Source organism: Hemitrygon akajei, chromosome 1, assembly GCF_048418815.1.
Source record: "Hemitrygon akajei chromosome 1, sHemAka1.3, whole genome shotgun sequence".
NCBI classification, from domain to species: domain Eukaryota; kingdom Metazoa; phylum Chordata; class Chondrichthyes; order Myliobatiformes; family Dasyatidae; genus Hemitrygon; species Hemitrygon akajei.
The window spans coordinates 201,539,169-201,564,814 of NC_133124.1; the positions used below are offsets into that span (position 1 = coordinate 201,539,169).

A 25,646-nucleotide genomic window follows, 5' to 3' on the forward strand; every position below is an offset into this window, starting at 1 on the left:
ACTCCACTCTTTGAGGAGGGAGGCAGCAGAAAGGAAATTATAGACCATTCAGCCTGTTCTCAGTAGTTGGGAAGATGTTGGAGTCAACTGCTAAGGATGAGGTTATAGAGTACTTGGTGACACAGGAGAAGATAGATATTGTAAATTTGGATTTTCTGAAGGCCTTTGACAAGATGCCACCCATGAGACTATTTATCAAGTTAAGAGCCCATGGTATTACAGGAAAGTTACTAGCATGGTTAAAGCATTGGCTAATTGGTGGGGGGCAGCAAGTGGAAATAAAAGGATCCTTGACTGGTTGGCTGCAAGTGACTAGTGGTGTTCCGCAGGTGTCAGTGTTGGGACCACTTCTTTTTATGCTGTATATCAATGATTTAGATGATGGAATAGACAGCTTTGTTGCCCAGTTTGCTGATGATATAAAGATTGGTGGAGGGACAGGTAGTGTTGAGGAAGCAGGAAAGCTGCAGAACTAAGACAGATTCGGAGAATGAGCAAGAAAGTGGCAAATTAAATACAATGTTGGAAAATGCATAGTCATACACTTTGGTAGAAGAAATAAATGTGCAGGCTATTTTCTAAACGGGGAGAAAAATCCTAAAATCTGAGATGCAGAAGGACTTGGGAGTCCTTGTGCAGAACACCCTAAAGGTTAACTTGCAGATTGAGTTGGTGGTGTGGAAAAAAAATGCAATGTTAGCATTCTTTTTATGAGGTCCAGAATATAACAACAGGAATGTGGTTTGAGGCTTTATAAGACACTGGTGAGGCATCACCTTGAGTATTGTGAACAGCTTTGGGCTCCTCAATCTAAGAAAAGATGTGCTGGCATTGAAGAGGGTCCAGAGGCGGTTCACAAGGATGATTCCGGGAATGAAAGGGTTATCATATGAGGAACATTTAGTGGCACCCAGCCATTTCTCGCTGGAATTTAGGATTGGGGGGGGGGGGGGGGATCTAATTGAAACATTTTGGATGTTGAAAGACCTAAACAGAGTAGATGTGGTGAGAGTCTACAACAAGGTAGCACAGCCTCAGAATCTATTTAAAGCAGAGATGCAGAGAAATTTCTTTAGGCACAGAGTGGTGAACTTGTGGAATTTGTTACCACGGGCAGCCATGGAGGCCAGGACATTGGGTGTACTTAAGGTGGAGATTGACAGATTCTTGATTGGCCACAGCATGAAAGGTTATGGGAAGAAAGCCAGGGAGTGGGGCTGAGGAGGTAAGGAAAAAGGATCAGCCATGATGGAATGGCAGAGCAGACTCGATGGGCCAAATGGCCTAATTCTGCTTCTGTGTCTTCTGGTCTTATGTCAGTGATAATAAATCTGATTCTGGTGAATCCTTAAATACTTAGCAATGACCTGGTGAAACCAATGAATCACAGGTGGCCCAGGTAGAAGACAACAATAACTTAAGCTGGAGTGTGTGGACTCTAGTGTTAACCAGTGTCTACAAATGTATTAATCAATGGAGGCTGCAATCTCATCCAGCATACTCTGTATTGTGTATAAGTCATTGGCACATACTTTATATATAGATAGGGTGTCTAAGAATTTTGCACAGTACTGTATTTGTCAATGTGGAGTGGAGAGCGAGTTTGTAAATCTAGCAGGAGCAAAAAATGTTGGGAATGGTAAGGGTGGAGCGCCACAGGAGGGGTATGAGACAAGTAGCAGAGAAGGCATACTAGGGACAGGGGCTGTCAGTAGAATAGGTGGATTCAGGTCCAATTTCAACATTTAAGTTTGGTTGGTATAGCAGGCTATGGTCCAAATGCAGGTGGAAGGGACTAGGCAGGATAATAGTTCAGCCTGGACTAGATGGGCTGAAGGGCCTGATTCTGTGCTGTATGGCTCTTGTTAGCAAAGCCCATATTTCCACCTCTTGCCAGCCATCTGCAGATCTCTGATAGTCAATAAATGCAAGGTCAAGTACACAGACATGGTAGCATTGAAAGAAAAACATCACACTGAACACAACGTTTGTGCCACAACATCCCCCGCCTCGGAGGTTACTTTAATCATGCTTTAAAGTGCACAGCTTATTTATTTTTACTAAAAGGACAGTAGTTCTTTAGTGTGAATCATCTGTATATAACCTTTATCACACCAGTTTGTCCAGGCCTTGGTACTTCAGGTTTGCTCAGCACCAGTATTCTGCAGCCAATACAAAAAGGGATAAGGCAGAATGTTATTGATGGTTGGCCTCATTTGCTCAATCAATGGTCCAATGTTCACACGAATACCAGATCCTAATTAGCATGTGATCATTCAAAAATGAAATGTTGTATAGTGCAACACTATTTCACTCAATCTAGTTCAAAGTAAATAATCAAAGTGCATACATGTCAAATATACTACCTGGAGATTCGTTTTCTTCCAATCATATGCAAAAGAACAAAGAAATACAATGGAATCACACAAAAAGACTGATACAACCAATGTGTAAAAGACAAACTGTAGAAATATACACAAATAAATAAATAACTAACTAACTAACAGAGAACACGAGTTGTTGAGTCCTTGAAAGTGAGTCCATAGTTGTGGAACCAGTTCAGGGTGGAAATGTCAAATACTTGTGGGCACAGGTTGAAGGTCAGAGGGGGAAAGTTTAAAGAATTGGGGAAAACATTTTCCTCCCCCACCCCCAACCCCATTCACCTTATGGTGCCTGGAATATCCTATCAAGATAGGTGGTAGAAGCAGATACGTACCAATATTTGACATCCGTTCAGAGAGACACATGAACAGCCAGGGAGTAGAGTGATATGAACCATGTTAGATTAGCATTATGATCAGTATAGACATGGTGAGCTAAAGGCCATGAGTACAACAGAAAATGTTCACTCTCCAGGATGAGTACATCTCCAACAATAATCAAGAAGCCATACACCATGAGACACACTGAACCATGTCAGCAGAGTGTACCAATACTAAATGGACTGCAGTTCTTCTCCAAGGCTACTCTGATAGTAACTCCTAAAACTTTGTTGTCTACCTCCAAGGACAACTGCCTTTGAGTTTCCCCTTTTAGGTCACACACCGCCTCAAGTTCCTTCATCATTGTCTGCTATGAATCTTGGAAATTCTCACCCAACAGCACAGTTGGAGCACCTTCACCTTGAAATGCCACAGTCCCAATTCACCTACACCCTTCAAGATCAATTACAATAGGCAATAAATACCGGCATTGTCAGCAATACCCATATGACAACTATGACAAGTCCTGTAGTGAGACATCTGAAGAAGTTGGTTTCCATTATTAAGGACCATCCCCTTCTGGGACATGTCCTCTTCTCTTTACCACCATCAGGGAGGAGGTACAGGAGCCTGAAGATGCACACTTAATATTTTAGGAACATCCTTTTCCTCTCCACTATTAGATTTTTGAACAGTCCATGAAACCATGAACATACAAAGGGAGCCACATTACATTAATGTGAGTCCTGTAGTGAGACTGGAACCCTTGATTTGCTGTTAGAGATGTAATACTAGGCAAGGTCAAACCTGAATGAGGAAGCATTAGACTGAACCCAAAGCATTCTGCTTGTCCTGAATTTTGGTGTTCTTTCTGGTTTTCGCCAAAGTTGAATTGACAGAAATTTTGCCTCAAAAGTTGTGTTTGGATTCAGTTCACAATGGAGAACACAGAAAATCAAGACTAGCAATGCCAGTGTAGTACCGAGGGTGCACTTTCGAAGAGTTGCTCATCAGATGGTCAGTAACCAAGATTCCATCTCAGGAACTGTTTTGAAGGGGCTTAGGAGACTTCCTTTTGTTCTTGGCAATGTTTACAAACTTGCACTGACTTGATGGACCAAATGACCACTAGGCAGTTCCACATTTCTATGAACACAAACAAGTAGCTTGTTGGGAACTAGGACCAAGCAAGGAAAGAGCGAAATATGTAGTCAAGCAGAGTATAAATAATGGTTCTTATCAGATTTCAAATTGAACAAGAGCTAGATATTAGTACGTACCAGTATGTTGTTAGTGTCATCTTCAGCTTTGTCCAGTTGAACTAGAAGGACAGAACCAAATGTGGGATAAGGTTTGAGTCATCTGATAAGCCAATACTCCAAAACTTAATTCCCCTCCTCCTCTCCTAAAAGAGGCTTTGAGACAATTTCACCAAAAATACCATAGGATGATTACAATCAGTCAAGCAACTCTTCTTCCATTGCACTGTCCAGCTCTGCCCTGCTGCCTTCAAAAATACAGGCACTCCCTGGGTTATGTACGAGTTCCGTTCCTGAGTCCGTCTTTAAGTCGGATTTGTACGGAAGTCGGAACAAGCACAAACGTTTGTACATCCAGTATTATTTAGCGTCAGTTTGTCAAACGTTTGTCTTAATATATAGTATATATTTTACCTTTCTATGCATATAAAACACTTAAGAAACATATGTATTCCAATAATTAAACCACTGTGTTGCTTAGTAATAATTGTAGCTTTCATCGGCGCAGCGCCTTTCATATGCTCCATTATTCTCACTTTTCCGTTATCTTTTAAAATTGTTCCGATTGTTGAACGACTGTAGCCTAACGTTTTTCCAATGACCAATGGCGTTTCACCTCTTTCCAAACGCTTTATTATGTCCAATTTATTTTCAATCGCAATCGCTTCCCGTCAATGGAACAGAAACACTGCGGGCTCCCGAGGTCCGCTGGGTCCTAAGGACCACCACACTGAGACAGGCTAAATGGGACAATGTGCTGGGTTTGGGTATTTGATCCTCCACAATATTCCGCATGGGAATTTAAACTGGAAGTGACTGTTTTTTTTTTTACAAGGTTGAGTTGCAAGCTCGACGTCAACCCGGCTTGGATGGTACAGAGTCACAGGATCGGCATCAACCCAGCATGAGAATGGTCTATCACTGGATCAAACTCGGGAAACTCCGTTCTCTAGCCCGGCGCTGATCTCACTGCGCCACCAGCCGACCGGAACGGGGTGGGGGGGCGGGGTCAGGGTGAATCTTACTAAGAAAATTTTAAGCCAAATACAAAATTAAACACTCAACATAGTGTCAACGGCAACAACTTAAAATGGTGGACGGCGTTCTCCTTCCTCGGTTCATAAGTATGAGTTGTCCGTAAGTCAGACGTTCGTAACTCGGGGACTACCTGTATACATTTATACAACATTTTGCATAACCTGCAGAACAGACAGATGGGGTTAAATGGCCGCCTCTTTGTTCTCCAGGGCATCTTGCAACAATCTACTGTCAATAAATTACTTGAGAAGTTCAGTGACTGTGTTAACTAATGCATTGCATGCTCTGACAAATGACAACATGACTAAATTATCTTTAGGTAACAATGACTTAGACATAAATTTTGCTCCAGACTTCAGGAAGAAATTCCCTTAAAGTTCTTGGTGCTGTTAAGTTCATAGTAAATTTATTATCAAAATACATTTATGTTACCTTGAAATTTCTTGCAGGCACTTAAAAGTAATACACTAGAATTTACAAAGAAAAAGCTATCTAATAAGAAGAGACTAACAAAGAACCAATGTGCAAAAGAAGATTAACTGTGCAAATAAAAAATAATACTGAGAATATAAGTTGTAAATAGTCCTTGAAAGCAAGTCTGTAGATCATAGAATCAGTACAGAACAGTGGTGATTGAAGACATCTATGCCAGTTCAGGAGCCTGATGGTCGTAGGATAATAACTGTTCCTAAAGCCGGTGACTGGACTTCTGTACCTCCTGCCTGATATAGGCATCTGTTAGTCTTGAGAGACCATGGATATGCGCCTTGGAAAGTTTACAGGGCGCAGGCATGGGGAGGGTTGTATGGAAGACCAGCAGTTGCCCTTGCTGCAAGTCTCCCCTCTCCACGCCACCGATGTTATCCAAGGGAAGGGCAAGGGCTGATACAGCCTGGCACCTGTGTCGTCGCAGAGCAAAGTGTGGTTAAGTGCCTTGCTCAAGGACACAACATGCTGCCTTAGCTGAGGCTCGAACTAGCGACTTTCAGATCACTAGACCAACGCCTTAACCTGCCCGATAGTGCTACTGGGAAGACGGCACCACCTGGATGGTGGGGGTCTTTGATGATGGATGCTGCTTTCTTCTGGCAGGGCTCCATGTAAATGTACTTAATGATGGGGAGGGTTTTGCCTGTGATGGACTGGACTGTGTCCACTACTTTCTGTAGCATTTTCTATGTTTTAGCTTATTTATGTCCATCTTATAACCAAAGTCTAGTTTCACAGTCAGTACAACCAATATAGTACACACAAGCAGAAACAACTTGTGAAATATTTAGTGCTCAATATCAACCTGTAGCCTCAAATCCCATTTCTAATCCGTACAAAACCAACATCTTTACAAGAATTATTCTGTGGACACTTTTCACCAGTGGAATAATGATGAATTTGGAAAAATATTCCAAAACACCATGGACAAATTGACATGCACCTCTATTTTCCTTTGTTTTCTTGGACTTGGGATCTGGCCGCCTTCTGCGTTCAGTGGTTTGGAAGCCAAGAGCCCTGCTGACCAGCCTCTTGGCGATGGCAGTATTGACCTGTGCCCTCTCTTTCACCGGCTGCAGGAATTCTATAAACATTGAATCAAAGTAGTGTTTTTAAAATTTCTGTAAACCAGAAAGAACCACATACAAAGAAGCAAAAGGAAACTTGTGTTAACCCATCATATTCTCAAGGCATGACAAAATGAGCTGTGGATGAGTTGGTGCCACTTTCACCTGTCAGACCCTAGACACTGTAACAAAAGTTCTCAGCTGGCACTATAGAATAGAATTGGGGTTCCCAACTTTTTTTATGCCATGGACCAATACCATTAAGCAAGTGGCCTGCGGACTCCCAAGTTAGGAACCCCTGGCGTAGGAAGAGTTCTGTACAGTTCGAGATGCCATTTTTCAATCACTTCAGTCGGCTTTCATTCATTAAAGATCTCATGACACAATTATGAAAAAGAGCCAGGGATTTAAATATGAGCTTTTTTGAAATGCTTTATTATTCTCAATGGCAGATTTTAAAATGTTCCAATTCTATTTGCAGGCAAATGCAGCTGTTTACCAAAGTACATAGCAAAAGATTAGAAAGAAAAAGTAATGGAACAAAGCACAAAATTCATTGTAAGTTCTCATCTGGGAAACAGCATCAACAATACAGAACCCAACCACAGCACTGCAGTAAATTACAGAAACTTTACCTCACAACAGGTAGGAATTCAGCTCATCACTTCTCTGTCCCCTAAGGCACTTGGTCAATAGCCATGCAGGTCAAGGCTCTTCAGAAGTACAGATTGAGGCTCTTCAGAAGTACAGATCCAAATACTGTATACAGCAGAGGTTCCAAACCTTTATCATGCCATGGATGCTTACCATTAACCGAGGGGTCCGTGGACCCCAGTTGAGAACCCCTGGTTTAGAGGGTTTCTACTTCAAGCAGCATATCCCCCCTGGGCAAAGTCCTCCTCATCTCCCCTCTAATCCTACCAATTATTTTAATAGCATTTTACCCCTTTACTAAGGAAATATTGAAGCACATCATAATTTTATATATTTATAAATATACAAACAAATACTTAGTATATTATAAAAATATATAAAATCAGGACCTGATGATAGATTTTGGCTTTCGCTGTCCAAAAAATGCATTTTGGTAAAAGGAACAATAGTGCAGAGGGACTAAATGGGGAGAAGGTTCAAACATCAGAGGTGCAGAGGGACTTCGGAGTCCTCGTGCAAGACTCCTAGAAGGTTAATTTACAGGTTGAGTCTGTGAAAAAGAAGGCAAATGCAATATTGGCATTTATTTCAAGAGGAATAGAATATAAACGCAAGGAGATAATGCTGAGGCTTTATAAGACACTAGTCAGGCTGCACTTGGAGTATTGTCAACAGTTTTGGGCCCCATATCTCAGAAAGGATGTGTTGTCATTGGAGAGAGTCCAGAGGAGGTTCATGAGGATGATTCCAGGCATGAAGGGGTTAACATGTGAGAAGCGTTTGGCAGCTTTGGACCTAAACTCACTGGAGTTTAGAAGAATGTTGGGGGGGGGGGGGGGAATCTCATTGAAACCTACCAAATGCTGAAAGGGCTAGATAGGGGTGGATTTGGAGAGGCTGTTTCCTACGGTGGGTACATCCAGAACTAGAGGGCACAGCCTCAAAATTGAGGCAGCGATCCTTTAGAACAGAGGTAAGGAGGAATTTTTTTTAGCCAGAGTAGTAAATCTGTGGTATGCTCTGCCACAGACTGCGGTAGAAGCCAAGTCAGTGCGTATATTTAAGGCAGAAGTTGATCATTTCCTGATTGGTCAGGGCATCAAACAATATGAAGAGAAGGCAGGTGTATGAGGTTAAGTGGGATCCAGGATCAGCCATGATGAAATGGCACAGCAGACTCAATGGGCTGAATGCCTAATTCCGCTCCTAGGTCTTATGGTCTAAGCAACCCATTGTTCGTTGAGGTAATGTCGTTCAGCCTCTTATGATATAGTACCTAGGACTGATATCTCACTTGGAAGGTTGTTTCAAAAAGGAAATGTAGTGTATTCTTAACGGAATAGGACTGCTTTGGAGAAGGCCATCAAATCGATGAATAACCTCTTTCCCTACTTAATAATTGTATGCCTCCAAGGTGTAGATAGAAACCAGTTCCTTTACCTGAACATCTGGAAACCTTTAATTTTGACTGTTTTGATGCTTGAGACAAAGGCTGCATTTTGAATTGCTCATGGCTGATGGACAGGGCTTCAGCGGCTGTGAGTAAAGAAAAGAATCACCTGTAAAATATACATTCAAAAATACTGTTTGTTATATTCAGACTCCGTCAGTTATTTGTGAAATACATAATTCAAGCAGTGTCATTCACTCTTCCCCACATCATCCGTTCTCTGGAGCAAGCTTGACATTTAGCAGGGACTCTGATCATGTATCAGTGATAGAATTCTTTATGAAGATGGTAAAGGAGCTAGAAACAGCAAGCATGTGAACAGCTACCAGTATGCAGAGACTAACGTGCATAATTTAAGTGCCTTTAATTTGATACAACATCCAAGTTTTTCACCAGATTCGTGCCAAACAATATTTGGTAACAATTCCCGTAAGAAACCAGGACATGTATAAAAGAGATACATTTTAAGAGGGGTCTTAAAAATGGGGGCAGAGAGCTGAAAATAGGACTAGTAGAAAGCATGACCGTGGTAAATGATAGATGTAAACACTGGGCCAGTTGGACTGAAAGGGCAGGGTGTCAGGACTGGAGGCAAGGGTTGAGCCAGTTCTGCACCATGACATTTTACTCCGCTTTCCTCGGAATTGAAACTGCTCCAGCTGCTACGCGTTTCCTATCTGCGAGCTTCGCGGTAATCTGCCCCACTATGTGATGAACTAAGACCAAGGCTATGGGACTATTCTGGCTGCTGCGGGATTTGGGTCCATGGACTCAATTTGGTTCGGAATGCTGTTGCTTGCTTTTATTGTTTACAGGATTTGTGTTTTTTCCCCCTCTTTCTCTGTGCATTGGATACTGGTCATTTTTAAAATTGGGTTCTTTTGGGTTTCTTGCTTTTTGCCTGCCTGTTAGCAGACAAATCTAATGGTTGTATAACTTACACATACTTTGATAATAAATGTACTTTGAACTTATAGGTAAATCTGCACCAGCTAAGCTGGAATGGAGTTCAACCGTCACATAACAGATCAACCTGGGATGCACAAGAAGCCAAAAGCGGAATGTACAGTATTCTCAGAGGACTATACAGATAGGTGGTTAAACCAACTGGCATTACAAAAAAAGTTATTGGGTAGTGTTGGTAGAACCTGATTTAGAGCTTGAATCTGACTGTCTTTAAACCCCAGTCCACACACATCTAACTGGCAAAATAAGTCTCAAAACAACTTGCTGTAGTGCAATGAGAAAACTAGGTTACAGGTGAGAAGACCAAAAAGGCACCTACCTGAATCTGGGCTTGAAAATATTGCCAAGGCATGCGAACTATCCACCCATTTTACTCTGAAGCCTTTATCACTGTCAAATGTCAAAACAGAAGTATCAGAGAAGACTTGCATTTCTGCAGGACAACAGCTCACATTGAAAGTAGATTGGTTGATCTCAGACTTTGAAATCGGCATCACTTAATTCAGGTAGCAAGAACAACAACCAGCTCATTGTATTGGTTGCTATAAGGGCAGGGAGGGAGAGGGGAGATATTAGCTTTCACCGTCCCCATTCTCTGTGAAACAGTGCCATTGGTTTGTCGACATCCATAGAAACAGACAGATGCCTATTCCAAAGGATGTGTAACATCTCTGAATCCAGCAAACTGTACAGCATTATTACCAATCTTTGGAAACTGTTTGTCTTAGCCTATAAATCTCCAATGCTCACAGTGATCAAAGGGTACGTCACCTTAAACTATCAAGCAATGCCAACAGCTTACTTTAAAATGTATTTTTACAGTTGAGTCTATGTATTTCTCCATTTCATTGGATTTGTATCTCTGGTACATAAACAAATGCCCTAGGTTTGCACTAAAGCTCTGTTATAGTTACTAGCAGTGAAGGTTATACCTATTTTCCATAAAGGTGTCCACGAGAGTGGTATGGCAGCGTAGTAGTTATCATGATGTTTTATAGTACCAATGATGTGGGTTCAATTCCTCCCGCTGCCTATAAGGAGTTTATATGTTCTCCTTATGAATGTGTAGGTTTCTTCTGGGTGCTCCGGTTTCCTCCTACAGTCCAAAGACATACGACATACCAGTTGGTAGACTTATTGGGCTTTGTAACTTCTCCTGTGATTAAACTAGGATTAAATTGGGGTACTGCTGGGCAGCATGGCTGGAAGGGCCTATTCTGTGCTGTATCTCAATAAATGGAAAATTAACCCATTTTGGTTATTTTGACTGGAACCAACATCCTTCCTCTCTATTAGCTGCATTTAGTTACTGGTGGAATTTTGTAGCAGGGACTGGGACATGGTTGATGTTAGGGCGTTTTGGGGGTTACGACATGTAGTGAATATTGACTTCAGTGACCAACCTTTAGTTCTGAAAATGCATTGAAGATTAAATCTAAAATGCAACTCTGAATAATTGGTTCCTAAGAACTGTGAACCAAGTTAATTGGAAGACGCCACAGAAAACTGAAAGATCAGATAACAGATTTAAATTTATTATTTGTGTGTACTTGGGTGTCTGTTATGGGTGTGAAGCCAGGAGGTGTGAAAGGGGTGTGTAGTTCAAAGGAAGCATTGTAAATTAGGATTTGTCCTGAATTTTCTTTGATCTTTAACACATAAAATGTTGCCTAGTGCTTAAAAGACTTCCTTCCTCCAAAAGGGTCTCCATTTGATGTCTACTGTATCTAATTTTGTCAAATAGAGTTTGCTTCATATCTACCAGTACTTCTCTCTGGTGACTTTATTCACACAACTGTTGATAGCAATTAAGGCATCTTTTCAACTCAATGTTCAGACATTTATCTAATTTCTCAATTATCTTGCATTCTCATTGCTGCATCCTCCTGGTTGGCTTCAGTAAAGCATTGTTCCAAAGGACAGGCACAAAGGGGGAGAATCAGTACTTACCGAAAGTTTGCGAAAGCCTCCTGAATGTCTTCTGTTTTCACATGTGGAGGGAAGTCATAGATTTCAATGATGTGCCCAAAGTCGACATCGTATGTCTGTGATTCCCCTGAGAGGTAAGTGGAATAGTCACACTGAGGCTGTTCAATGCTGATGCTGCTTTCCCCCAGGCAGGACGAAAGCTGAAACAATCAAAAGTTTGACTTAAGAGCACAGAAATGTTGATCACCTCTCACTAGAACTTCCATTTAAAGAGCATTAGGAACCATCTTTCCTAGATATTTTCCACTATTCAAACAAAGCACTGCTGATCTGTATGTCATCTTCATCTGCATTCATTTCCAGTTCTGGCTTTGTTCTACCTCCTGGCTTTGGACCTCATCAGTAGTTATAGGTGAGCGAACACAACATATTGCTTCATAATTTTGTTTTTTTTTGATAAAGTGTCATTCATTCACACGATGCAAGAGTTAACGTCTATCCCAAATGCTGTGTAATAAGTGGTTCCCAGCTGACTCTGTGATGCTCTGCACACCATATAGTGAAGGTACTGCCTCGGCACAGTTCAAGTCCGAATTCATTTAATTATCATTTAATGAATACAGCCAAACAAAACAGTGTTCCTCTGGGGCTAAGGTACAAAACACATTACCAACAGCACATAGCATAAATAGTACATATGGTTGTGATTTCAGAAATACATACGGTCTCAAAGAAAAAAAATATAGCTCAAGTCATGCAGTGCCCAGCTTGTTCTTCCACCAAGCAAGCATAAGAGGCTATCATTGAGCGAGAACTGAATGGAGGGGCCAGCCTCCAACCCAGAACGGATTCCAATGCACCCATTGAGGGCTCTCCCACACTGCCTTACCATCTCTTTCCCTGGGCAACTGCCACAGCTGAGCTAACACAGCTCCCCTCCCGACAGTTTCAACAATGAGCTGGACTTTAGTATTCTACATTACAAATGTCCAACAGGGTCTTGCGATCACAATAAAAACATCAAAGACAATCACTCGCACTTTTTTTTGGACCACGCATTGTTCAACTATACACAACAAGCTAGAATGAAGTTAAAAAGATATTTAAGAGTTATGAATTATGCCAATTGATTTCAACTCCATGTTTTCAAATGGATTATTGAAATACATTGGTGTTTTGGAAATAATTTCAGAATTCAGTTACCTCTTTAAGCAAATCTTCATTGGGACTTTGAGAATGTTCCCCAACATTCTCAGTCTTCACTCCAACTACAGCCTCATCCTCTGCCTTGAAATCACCAGATTTTAGTAATTGAGTCACATTGTCAATGTTGCTACTTGTCTCCTGGTTCTCCAGTATGTCTTCCATGTGCCTGCTCTCCACAGAACAAGCATCTACAGTGTAACTTGTCTCAGACTGGTCACAATTTAAAGCAGTATTGTCTTCACACTGAAGATTAGAGTCCACTCGTAAGCTGTGACCTATGTCTTCTGATGTCTTTACAGTATGCATTGATGTCTGAGGTTTATCTGAATCCTTGGCGTCCTCCAACAAACCTAGAGCATTTTCCAATCTTGGGCAATCATTCTCTGTTCTTTTCTCATGAAAGGATTGAGTTGCTTCAGCTTTGGAACCGGTACCTTGCTTTCCCTTTGGCTCATCATCATTCAATATTGGACCAATTGCCACGTCTTCAGTGGGTGGATCTGTTCTATCTTCAGCTTCGTACTGCTGATTTGAAACTGTGCATTTCCTCCCTTCTTCGGTATGAGTCATTTTTCTATTGGCATCTTCAAGAGCCTGTCCAGACAGCTCGACTTTCTCCTCCTTGCCTCTTCTTGGGTCTCCTCCTTCCTTACTCCCGCTGCTGTTAGGATTCCTGTATCTACCATCCCTTTTATAATTGAATCTGACATCTCTTCTTTTCTCCACTCTGTTTTGGCAATGAGCATACCTGGCTTTGTCAGGCTTATTCCTGGATCTGCTGTTGCCAGCAGCAAAGTTGTGGTATCTTGAAGCCCCATCATGGAAAGGTCCAAGTGTTACCGTTTCCTCATCATTGCTCTTCCATGGCATATTCATATGGGTCTCATTCCCATCCAGAGACTGTAATCTGGGAAGCACAGGGATTAGAAACACATTAAAATATATCCGTGCCTTTGACAAAACAAGTACTCCAATGTGTATTGCCTCATTTTATTTATCTCACTGACATTAACAGTGCACACTTGTACTGCAGTTGCCAATAGTTCTTGTGAGAGATAGGAAATAGTTTGAGTGCTTTACAACTTTACAACCCCTCCCTCGGAGTGTCAGACACCCTGAGCCAATAGGCTAGTCTTGGACTAATTTCCACTTGGCATAATTTACTTATTATTTAATTATTTATGGTTTTATATTGCTATATTTCTGCACTATTCTTGGTTGGTGTGACCGTAACGAAATCCAATTTCCCTTGGGATCAATAAAGTATGTCTGTCTGTCGGCCAACCAAACTTTATTGACTGCTCTTATAGATTGTGATTTGATCTAACTGTTGTTGTATGAATGGAATCACCGGAGAGAGTTACTGATAGATACAAAGCAGCTTCTTTATTCGACAAAACAAGGTACAGCAGGCATCTTATGGAGATGCTTTCGGTGCAAAAGTCTGCTGGCCCAACTTGGGGCTCGATATTTATTTGCTAAACACAAAGGACAATCCATATTTACAAAGAATAGACAATGCTTTCTTTTGAAGCTATATACAAACTTCACCTTCTGATTTGCATCCATCCCACAAACACCAGCAGGTCTGTGGACTGGGATTCACAGCTTCTAGGAATGCATTGTTCCAAGTTAAATCCACAATACATTGTCAAGGAACTGAAGACTGGTAGCCAAAGCCATTTGCTAAATGTAAATGACCTAAACCCAAAAATTACTCTAACACTAACCACCTAGGCAGAATGGTCAATCTCCCATGTCTCAAATCAATCTACATATTGAACCTTTTGTTGCAGCTGACAAATCAAATTAATCAACGTACAAGATGGGACAGGGTTAGTGAAGATAGGACTGATACGTGGAAAAATTTCCTGTTTCCGAGGGTAGCGAGTCTTGGTAAACTTAGCCGCAAAATGCTGCAAACACTTGGTCAATTAAAGACCAGAACAATACCTATAGATATTGAAGAGTATGAAAACAGGTTGAAAAGTGGAGTTAAGAGGGAGGATAAGCCATTTTATTCAATAGTCACGCAGACTCAAAGGACCACTTGATCTACTGGTGTTTAAGGGTGACAGGACGGCACAATTAATAGAGCTGCTGCCTCGCACTCCAGTGACCCAGGTTCAATCCTGACCTTCGGTGCAATCTGTATGGAGCTTGCACATTCTCACCCTGACCATATGGGTTTCCCACAGGTGCTCTGGTTCGAGAACTAGTATATTATTCTCACATTACCAAGATACAGTGAAAAGCTCTATTTGGACACCACCCAGGCAAGACCATGACAGGTGGTGGTAATGGTAAAGTAGTAAAGTTGGGCAACTTCAATATCGGGGAAAAAGTGAAGTCTTGTTTTTAGGATGACATTGCCAAGTGTCAGTGTATTAATGAAAAAATAAGAAGGGACACCTTTATAGGTCTAAACCCTTGGGAGATACCAAAGGGAAAAATACTGACATGGGATGAAAAGCCATTGCTTCAAATTACCTACAAAATACCTACAAGTATCTGGGAGTACAGTTAGACGAGAAGCTAGACTGGACTGCCAACACAGATGCCTTGTGCAGGAAGGCACAGAGTCGACTGTACTTCCTTAGAAGGTTGGCGTCATTCAATGTCTGTAGTGAGATGCTGAAGATGTTCTATAGGTCAGTTGTGGAGAGCGCCCTCTTCTTCGTGGTGGCGTGTTGGGGAGGAAGCATTAAGAAGAGGGACGCCTCACGTCTTAATAAGCTGGTAAGGAAGGCGGGCTCTGTCGTGGGCAAAGTACTGGAGAGTTTAACATCGGTAGCTGAGCGAAGGGCGCTGAGTAGGCTACGGTCAATTATGGAAAACTCTGAACATCCTCTACATAGCACCATCCAGAGACAGAGAAGCAGTTTCAGCGACAGGTTACTATCGATGCAATGCTCCTCAGACAGGATGAAGAGGTCAATACTCCCCAATGCCATTAGGCTTTACAATTCAACCGCCAGGACTTAAGAACTTTTTAAAAGCTATTATTAATGCTTTTTGAGATAGTGATTTAGATGCATATCATATTTTTTACTGAGTTAAGTATTGTATGTAATTAGTTTTGATACAACAAGTGTATGGGACATTGGAAAAAAAAGTTGAATTTCCCCATGGGGATGAATAAAGTATCTATCTATCTATCTATCTATCAAATTCTCCGGTTACTACCGGATGGATAACTTACTACCTGTTACCCTGCTGGCATTCAGGGCAGCAACGAAGGTCCTCTTCATTAGCAGTGTTCAGGACTTCCTTCAGCGTGTCAGGAGTTTCCTCTCGGTTTTCACTAATGTCAGTCATGCAAGTCCCAGGTGGAGACTCAGAAATACCGTCACACTCAGATGTAGAAGGATTCTTCATTGCTGTTTCCCAAACTATTTTGTTTTACCCATCAGTGTCGTTAGCCCTGAGCTCAAACCCCAAACCTGGAGGACCAGTGGACCACTTTTAGACTGGCCTCTACTGTTGACGTGTCTGGCATGGATGACCCTACCAAGAGCCAAAGCATAAAGCCTTGACTCCAGCCAACATAGCTCTCTGGGTCATTGAGGCATGCAAGCCTCCAAACCTAACAGGGCTATAGTCCCTTTGGAGGAAATGGATGGATAAGCTTGAACTCATTACAGCAGTGCCTCACCTGGAAGAATAAGGTGGCAAAAAAAAGGTCAAAAAACTGCAGACAGATCAAGATCATGGAAGGATAGATCACCTCCATCACCATCACACAGGATACAGTTTGTAATTTTGGTCAGAACTAACTCCACATTATGACAGAGTGAAAACCAGTTTGAAGGAATCCTGGGCAAGATGGATGCAATTTGGGAGGCAAACGCAATGAAGGACTTGAGAAATGGAGAGGGAATAGCACTTTATAAGGATGATGGGGTGAAGGATTGTTTCCTTTGAGAAGACAATTGTGCCACAGATTCCAAGGATGAAGTTTTCTATCTGCTGACTAGAGAAAACCTTCAGCAGTTTCAGCCAATGTGGAGATCAGGAACAGAAGTTGCTACTGGTTTGCTACACTGACACTCAACCATGCAATTCTGGAAACTGATTAATCTTTATCAACTAACACAGGAACTGGAAGGAAAATTACTATGTATTCATGGTTTAATTATTCTAGTTCCAATCATACAATTCTTCTAAATATTATATTAACCTTCTAAAACTGCAGTGGTGGATGCCCTAACTTTGAAAATATGGGTAAGCCTTTAAGAAACTCCAGAAGAGATGTATGGAGGTAACGGGGATAAAGGACCAGTTGGGGGAAGAGATGGAAAAGTTGGAATCATTTTCCTTGAAGTACAGGGTATGGAGGTGTTAGTTTTAGTTAAGATAAATCACAATGGCAAAGGAATTGGAAGGGAAATGATTTTCATTGTTTTTTAAAAATTATTTGATAGACTATTCTGAGGAGGCACAGGAGCCTGAAGACATAGACTCAATATTTTAGGAATAGCTTCTTCCATTCTGCCATCAGATTTCTAAATAGAGAATGAAACAACCCATGAACACGATCTCATCATTTCTGCCCTCTTTTTACACGACTTACTTATTTCATCTATTTTTCTTACTGTAATTTATAGTAACTTCTGTGCATTGCCCTGTACTGTTGCCACACAACTACAATTTTCACAACATACGACAGTGAGACTAAAACTGATTTTGACTTCGACCAGGAGCAGTGGCTGAAAGGGTGATGTCAGCAGATTTAACAGGAACTTTCAATTGGGGAACTGGACAAAAAGGAAAAATTCACTTGGCTTTACCACAACTCCACAAAGACCCAGAAGGAGCAAAGTAACATTCACATGGCTTAACCCTAACTCCACCAAGACCCAGAATTAGCAGGGTAACTGAAGCATAGGAGTCCATTCATTATTCAGTACGTAAACTGAACCCAGCCATTTAGATACCCCACATTAAAGATATATGTACTTCCAACCAAAATATTTCTGGGTTAGATACCATTCACCTGGTGAAATATCAGGCATCTGACTCCAACTCAACTGTCATCCAAAGATATTCATCTATACTCAGAAAACATTCTAGAAAGGCCAATATCTTCTGAAATTCATTTGACCCCCATACCTACCACCATTACTTGCAAGAAGCCTCTTTCAATCCCAATTTCTTAAGGGTCAGTTCCAATTTCTCCCGTTTTCAACAACTTTTAATCTCTACTCCATTCATCCCAGTCTCTACATCTTAAAACCCAGGTTCTTCCAGTTCTGATGAAAACTGACTGACCAAAAAAAATTAACTCAGTTTCTTTCTCCACAGGTGCCCCCTGATCCATAGAATATTCTCAACTTTCCTGGTATTTGTTTCATTAGGGATTATCCAATTCCAAATTCTCTAACATTTCAGCCAAGTATTTGGCCTCCATTTAGCCAATATTCAAAGAATACACCATTGTTTGAGTTGCCAAACAGAATCTGTATTGCTCCAAGGAACAGAGATCAGCTGAACAAAGGTAACCTAAGATTCTCCCCTCAAGTCTCTCCGGCTTACCTCATTTCAGCCAGACACACAGCTGTTCTCCGCCCATCTCCCTCTCCAACAGAGAAGCTACTCAGAGAGTCAAAGTTCTCCACGATCCGATGGATCAAGTAACGCAGACGACTTGGCAGCGGCGGGAACAGCAGCACTCTACAGACAGACAGCAAAGTTAACAACAAATAGTAACTTAGATTTATAAACACATATTTGTACTTTATAGCACTTTACCACAGCCACTAAGAATTAATTTTGTGATGCAAGGAAAGTGGCAGCCTCCTGCAGACAACACAGTGATAATCATCAAGTGCTTCAAGTAACACACACAAACTGCTGGGGGGATCTCAGCAAGTCAGGCAGCATCTATGGAAATGAATAAACAGCTGATGTTTCAGGCCAAGGCCCTTCCTCAGGACTGGAAAAGAAGGGAGATGACGACAGAATAAAAAGGTGGTTGGGAGGGGAAGGAGCTCTAGCCAGACGGATGGAAGGATAAAAGTGGAAGGAGTGGAAGGAATCTGATAGGAGAGGAGGGTGGACCATGAGAATGGGAAGGAGGAAGGGATGCAGCGGGAGGTGATAGGTAAGAAGTGATAAGGGGAACAAAGTGGGGAACAGAAGGAGGGGAAGGGATTTTTAAGGGAAAAAAACTGATATTCATGCCATTTGTTTGGAGGCTACTCAGATGGAATATAAGTTGTTGCTCCTCCACCCTGAGCGTAGCCTCATCGTGGCACAAGAGGAGGCCACGACCATGTCAGATCAAGAATGGGAACTGGAATTAAAATGTTTGGCCACAGAGAAGTCCTGCTTTTGTTGGATGGAACAGAGGTACTTGATGATGCAGTCTCCCAATTTACGACAGGTCTCACCTGTGTAGAGGAGGCTTGATCAGCAGTATTGGACAACAGACAATCCCAGCAGATTCGCAGGTGAAGTCTATCCTGGGAGTGTTGGTTAAGGGTTTAAACTTTGTCCTGAACAATGGAATTAACTTTGAAGTAGAACCGTGGTATTTTTGACATCCATTTGTTGGGGCAGCCATGGGCTTGGATTATCATTTGAAGTAGAATATACCGTGAAACTGTTGCCACTCCACAACACTACAGAGTATCAGCTTAAATCTGAACTTATCTCTAATGAGAAATGTGAAAGCCTAATAAGCTGATTGAGACAAAACTTCTATCAACCAAAACACAGCTGCAATCCAGATCATCTCTTGGAACTGGAATTGGAGTATTATAAGAAATTTGAGCAGAATACAGCCATTCAGCCCATTAAGTCTGTTCTGCCATCCTTCTTAGCTGATTTATTATCCCTGTCAACCACATTTTCCTGCCTTCGCCCTGAACCCTTTGATGCCCTCGCTAATCAAGAAACCATCAACCTCCACTTGGAGGTTGCACGTGAAAACTTTGCCTTGCATATTGTTCAAACAGAATTTATTGCACAGTAAATTGAGGTAAATCAAGATAAAACATAACAATGCAGAATAAAGTGTAACAGCTACAGAGAAAATGTGTAGGTAGACAATAAGGTGCAAGATCATAACGGGGTATAGTACTGTTCAAGGGTCTTAAGTACAGTACTCATATACAGCTAGAGCATCTAAGGCTTTTGAACAGTACTGTATTTGTCAACATGGACCGGAGAGCGAGTTCGTAAATCTGGTGAGAGCAAAGGATGTTGGGAATGGCGAAGGTGGTGCACCGGAGGAGGGGTGTGCGACAGGAAGCAGAGAAGCAATGCTAGAGGCAGGGAGTGTAGTGGGTACAAACACACCCAGGCCTGAGTCACCAGGCAAGGTCATTTGATTCCAATGAGTTGGTTCGTTGATCATTACATCATGTCTCTCTGGTGTTTCGTGCTCCCTCCCATCTCTCTTCCCCTTTTTCTCAATGATGATCCCCCTCTCCACGTTCCCTTCCCACTCTAAGTCCACAATAGAGACCCATATCAGAATCAGGTTTATCACCTCTCACATGTCATGACATTTGTTTTGTTTTACGGTAATAGTACAGTGCAATACATTAAATTACTACAGTACTGTGCAAAGGTCTTAGGCACCCTAGCTATATATATGTGACTTACTTCCCTCACAGGAAAATAGCCACTCACAGGAGACCTGGCCCACGCCCAGGTTTACGGCTGCACAGGTGGAAGGTCAACTGAGGAAGATCTGTACCAGCAAGGCGGCTGGACCGGATGGAGTTTCCCCACGATTACTGAGGGCCTGTGCGACTGAACTGGGAGAACCACTACAGCGCATCTTCAACATGAGTCTAGATCAGAGAAGAGTACCCAGACAGTGGAAAACATCTTGTATTGTCCCGGTACCGAAGAAACCACAACCAAAGGAGTTGAATGACTTCAGACCTGTTGCCTTGACGTCGCACGTGATGAAGACCATGGAGCGGCTGATAATACAGAATCTGAGGCCACAAACCAGGCACGCCCGGGATCCGCTTCAGTTTGCGTATAAGGAGAAGGTGGGAGTGGAGGATGCTATCACGTATTTGCTGCACAAATCACTCTCTCACCTAGATGGGGTCAGTTGTGCTGTGAGGATTACATTCCTTGACTTCTCTAGTGCCTTTAACACCATCCAGCCCAAGATCTTAAAGCACAAACTAACGGAGATGGGAGTAGACTCTCACATGGTGGATTGGATAGTGGACTACTTGACAGATAGACCTCAGTATGTGCGGTTGGGAGACTGTAGGTCTGACACAGTGGTCAGCAGCACAGGAGCGCCACAGGGAACCGTACTCTCTCCGGTCCTGTTCACCCTGTACACATCTGACTTCCAATATAACTCGGAGTCCTGCCATGTGCAGAAGTTCGCTGATGACACGGCCATAGTGGGGTGTGTCAGGAATGGACAGGAGGAGGAGTATAGGAAACTGATACAGGACTTTGTGATATGGTGCAACTCAAACTACCTGCGTCTCAATGTCACCAAGACCAAGGAGATGGTGGTGGACTTTAGGAGATCTAGGCCTCATATGGAGCCAGTGATCATTAATGGAGAATGTGTGGAGCAGGTTAAGACCTACAAGTATCTGGGAGTACAGTTGGACGAGAAGCTAGACTGGACTGCCAACACAGATGCCTTGTGCAGGAAGGCACAGAGTCGACTGTACTTCCTTAGAAGGTTGGCGTCATTCAATGTCTGCAGTGAGATGCTGAAGATGTTCTATAGGTCAGTTGTTGAGAGCGCCCTCTTCTTTGTGGTGGCGTGTTGGGGAGGAAGCATTAAGAAGAAGGACGCCTCACGTCTTAATAAGCTGATAAGGAAGGCGGGCTCTGTCGTGGGCAAAGTACTGGAGAGTTTAACATCGGTAGCTGAGCGAAGGGCGCTGAGTAGGCTACGGTCAATTATGGAAAACCCTGAACATCCTCTACATAGCACCATCCAGAGACAGAGAAGCAGTTTCAGCGACAGGTTACTGTCGATGCAATGCTCCTCAGACAGGATGAAGAGGTCAATACTCCCCAATGCCATTAGGCTTTACAATTCAACTGCCAGGACTTAAGAACTTTTTTAAAGCTATTATTAATGCTTTTTGAGTTAGTGATTTAGATGCATATCATATTATTACTGAGTTAAGTATTGTATGTAATGAGTTTTTGCTACAACAAGTGTATGGGACATTGGAAAAAAAGTTGAATTTCCCCATGGGGATGAATAAAGTATCTATCTATCTATCTATCTATCTATCTATCTATAAGTCTTTTGCACAGTGCTGTAGATTGTGAGGTCAAGAGTCCATTTTTGTCATACTAGGGCATTATTCAATAGTCTTATAGCGGATAAGAAGTTGTCCCAGAGTGGGACAGAAGTTGTCCATGAGATGGTGGTACATGCTTTCAGGCTTTTCTATCTGCTGCCTGATAGAAGAGACGAGAAGACAGAATGTCTGGTGTGGGTGGGGTCTTTGATTATGCTGGCCACTTTACTACGGCAACAAGAAGTATAAACAGTGTCCATTTACAATCCTTTCCTGCCCATACATCTGTCCAGCATTCCCACACTCCAGATGCATCCCTGCCATTCAGCATACCCACTCCATACAGTGTTAGACCATAGAAACTAGCTCTTTGCCTCAAAGTCTACGCAAACCACGCAGCACCCACTTACACTGATCTTTCTTTTTTAAAACTCTCCCCACATTCCCATTCACTCTTCCAGGTTCCACCACGCACTTACACACTGGGGCAACATGACTTTGGGATTGGGAAGGAAACCAGGACACCTGGGAAAATCCCACCCAGTCTTAGGGAAAACTTGTAAAATATACATAGGTAGATCCAGAGGCCACGATCAACCATGGGCCAGTGGACCTACAAGACAGCAGCTCTCCTAGCTGCACGTCAGTATTATCCGATATAAAAGAAGGCTCTGCTCCTCAATAGTCTTTGAATCCACAATGACCATCAAGTGTCTGGAATGCTAGAAGGAACATGCGTAATGGGTTTATCTGAGTTGTTCTTTGAAGACCGCGCCCCCAACAAGGTAGCTCCACTAAAATTGATCAGGGAGAAGGCCATCCAGCACTGTGACCCAACGATACAACTAACCCTCCTGTCCAAAACGTGTCTTTTCAAGTTCACTACTTACATGTTCAAACTGAGACAGTCTGAAACCGGCCTACTTACTTTTTCGGATTGTGAATGGTTTGCGAAAGGAGACATTCCAGCTCTTCGGAAATTTTATCCGCAAATTCTGCTTCCTGCGTCGAGAGGTAAACTCCATCCAGATGCAAAAGCGCCAGCGTGAGCCAAAATCAAACGCTGCAGCCACAGAAAGCAAAGGGGGCGGACTGCACAGCAAATCCAAATCCTGCCTAAAGAGCAAAATCAGGAAAAAGGATTAAAATTATTGGTCAACGTACCCCAAGGCAATTCAGCCTGTTGCTTCAAGAGACCAATTCAACTTAAATTTGTTTTGAGTAACACAGATTATGTAATTCTCCCGCTGCATAACATACCAGGAGTGCCATGCATGCCATTACCAATATCCCATCATGTACTACAGCATTGTGTTGGCACGTAACCAAGTGGTTAAGGCGTTGGTCTAGTGATCTGAAGGTCACTAGTTCAAGCCTCAGCTAAGGCAGCATGTTGTGTCCTTGAGCAAGGCACTTAACCACATACTGCTCTGCGACGACACTGGTGGCAAGCTGTATTGGCCCTTGCCCTTCCCTTGGACAACATCGGTGGCGTGGAGAGGGGAGACTTGCAACTTGGGCAACTGCCGGTCTCCCATACAACCCTGTCCAGGCCTGTGCCCTGGAAACTTTCCAAGGCATAAATCCATGGTCTCTTGAGACTAACAGATGCCTATATAACTACAGGATCTCACACACACTAAGTTACTGACTTACTCAACTGATTATTTGTTAACATAGACAGAGATTACCCGTTATACTCACAACAACTCAAATATATATCAGTGGCCAAGCACATCTTATAATGACTAAGGAGACCATTTGGCCCTTCAAATCTATGTCAGCTCTGAAAGATACAATCCCACTGCTTACCGCTCAGTAGAGAAGGCCCAGCAGTGTCTATACATCTTAAGAGTTTAAAGGGAGTAAATCTATCCCAAAAGCAATCTAGTAAACTTTTACCGATGTAACTGAGAGCATACTGACCTACTGGCTGACAGTACGGTACACCAGATCGACCATAAAGCGCTTCAGTCAGTGATCAGGACTTCACAGAACATCACTGGAACACAACTACCAGATATGGAAACCATCTACAACTCAGGATGTCCATGGCAAGCTGGCAAAATCGTGATGGACTTGTCCCAGCCCACCTGTCAGATCTCTTGCCATTTGGCAAGAGATGCAGAAACATCTCTGCATAGACATCCAGACTAAAAAACAGCTTTTTCCTCAAGGCTATTGTACAACTGAACAATGGCCGCTCACTCACCCATAGTCCACAGGCACTATGGACAATTTCTGAATGCAATACAAGGGCATAATACTTGATATTATATTATATTTAACCACGGGCATGTACAACACTTGAATGGGGCAGCCACTGTTTCTCTTAATTTTAGAGTCGTTTGTTTTTGATTCAGTTGCAACTTAAATATCATTCTAAATAACTCAAGACGTTATTTTAAATTTAGTCATTGTGTTTTTAGTAATTGAATTGCCAGCGTACTATATTGCACTGAATGGCACAGCACTGCAATCTCGTCCTCAGCAATGACAAAAAAGCTCTAACTACTTGTACCCCCGTAATTCATTCTTCATAGCAATGCCCACCAATTCCCCTTTGATTCTTTTCAACGGTAGCTTACAGTAGCCACAACACTATAAACCTGACGCTGCATTTCATTCAATGGCGATTGATGCTCCAGGGACTTCTCGCTAGATGAGAGAAGCTCACCACAGAACATTAGACTCCATTGCCCAAATCAAGGGCTGTCAGCGAGGCCGGCATGGGCAAAGGTACTTGTCTCCGGTCACACTAAAAAAACTCAAGGTCACACTGACTGATAACAAGATGCCAACCCCGGGGTATAGACTTTTGTAGACGGCAGTAACCACATTTTAATGAGAGCACTTACTGGCTTGTAAATATTGAAAGTCTGTATCTTGTGCGTATGTGTTCTAGAATAAACTTTTAAAATTTTGTAAAAAAAAGACGCCAACTTTCAACCAACAATTCTGTCTTTAGGGATCCATATGTTCTCAAAGGTGAGCGATTCACCACTCCGTCAAATGCTTCTCAGTGGCAGGAAGACACCTTCCTCATATTTTCATAAACCCAAGAGATTCTGCAGAAGCTCGAAATCTTGAGTAACACACACAAAATGCTGGAGGATCTCAGCAAGTCAGGTAGCATTGATAGAGGGAATAAACATTCGACGTTTCGGGCCGAGACCCTTCATCTGGACTATTCGTTTTTTATCTTCAAGGGGGTGGGTCAATGTTTAAATACAATTGCGATTTACAACTCACCGATGAAATTCTCTTATCGGCGAAACCCAATCGGATTTCTCGTTCTGACAAAGGGTATATGGTTCAGACAAGCCCCAGTGTCAAATCGAGAACATACTGCGGATTATTACGGCTCGTCCGTTTGTCACAGGACGCATGCGCACGGGTTGCGGCGGCGCGGTGGAGCAACGGATCGAAACGGGAAGGCTGCTGAAACTGACCCCCCTCCGACAGCGCCATCTATAGGGCTGACTGACCTACACCAGGCTCTCCGAGGCAGTTTCTCACATAGCTAGGTCCACCCACGATCCTGTCTCTGCTAATTCTGCTAAAAAAAACTGCAGCTGCTGTTAATCTGATAGAAAAGCACAAATGCTGGAAAATCTCAGCAGGGTGGATAG

At 42.5% G+C, this 25,646-nt stretch overlaps 1 protein-coding gene across 1 annotated transcript; it reads right to left on the bottom strand.

The window, feature by feature from the left end:
• Positions 1-1,987: 1,987 nt before the first annotated feature.
• Positions 1,988-25,410, bottom strand: LOC140734617 (uncharacterized). Its single transcript, XM_073058838.1, has 10 exons — positions 25,267-25,410; positions 22,943-23,130; positions 18,299-18,436; positions 12,761-13,670; positions 11,579-11,757; positions 9,948-10,018; positions 8,653-8,748; positions 6,435-6,575; positions 3,986-4,026; positions 1,988-2,162 (listed from the first exon to the last, which is right to left on the bottom strand). Exons 3-10 carry the CDS (start codon positions 18,301-18,303, stop codon positions 2,139-2,141), a joined length of 1,467 nt encoding a protein of 488 aa, XP_072914939.1. The 5' UTR covers positions 18,304-18,436; positions 22,943-23,130; positions 25,267-25,410; the 3' UTR covers positions 1,988-2,138.
• Between the last annotated feature and the right edge of the window lie 236 nt (positions 25,411-25,646).

What these genes read in the sequence shown, in the direction of transcription:
- LOC140734617 (XM_073058838.1), bottom strand. An exon ending in ATGAAGATTTGCTTAAAGAG is followed by an intron (nt 11,758 to 12,760) that starts GTAACTGAATTC and finishes TGATTGTTTCAG; the next exon opens with CTTTCGTCCTGCCTGGGGGA. An exon ending in ATGACACTAACAACATACTG is followed by an intron (nt 2,163 to 3,985) that starts GTACGTACTAAT and finishes TATTGGCTGCAG; the next exon opens with AATACTGGTGCTGAGCAAAC.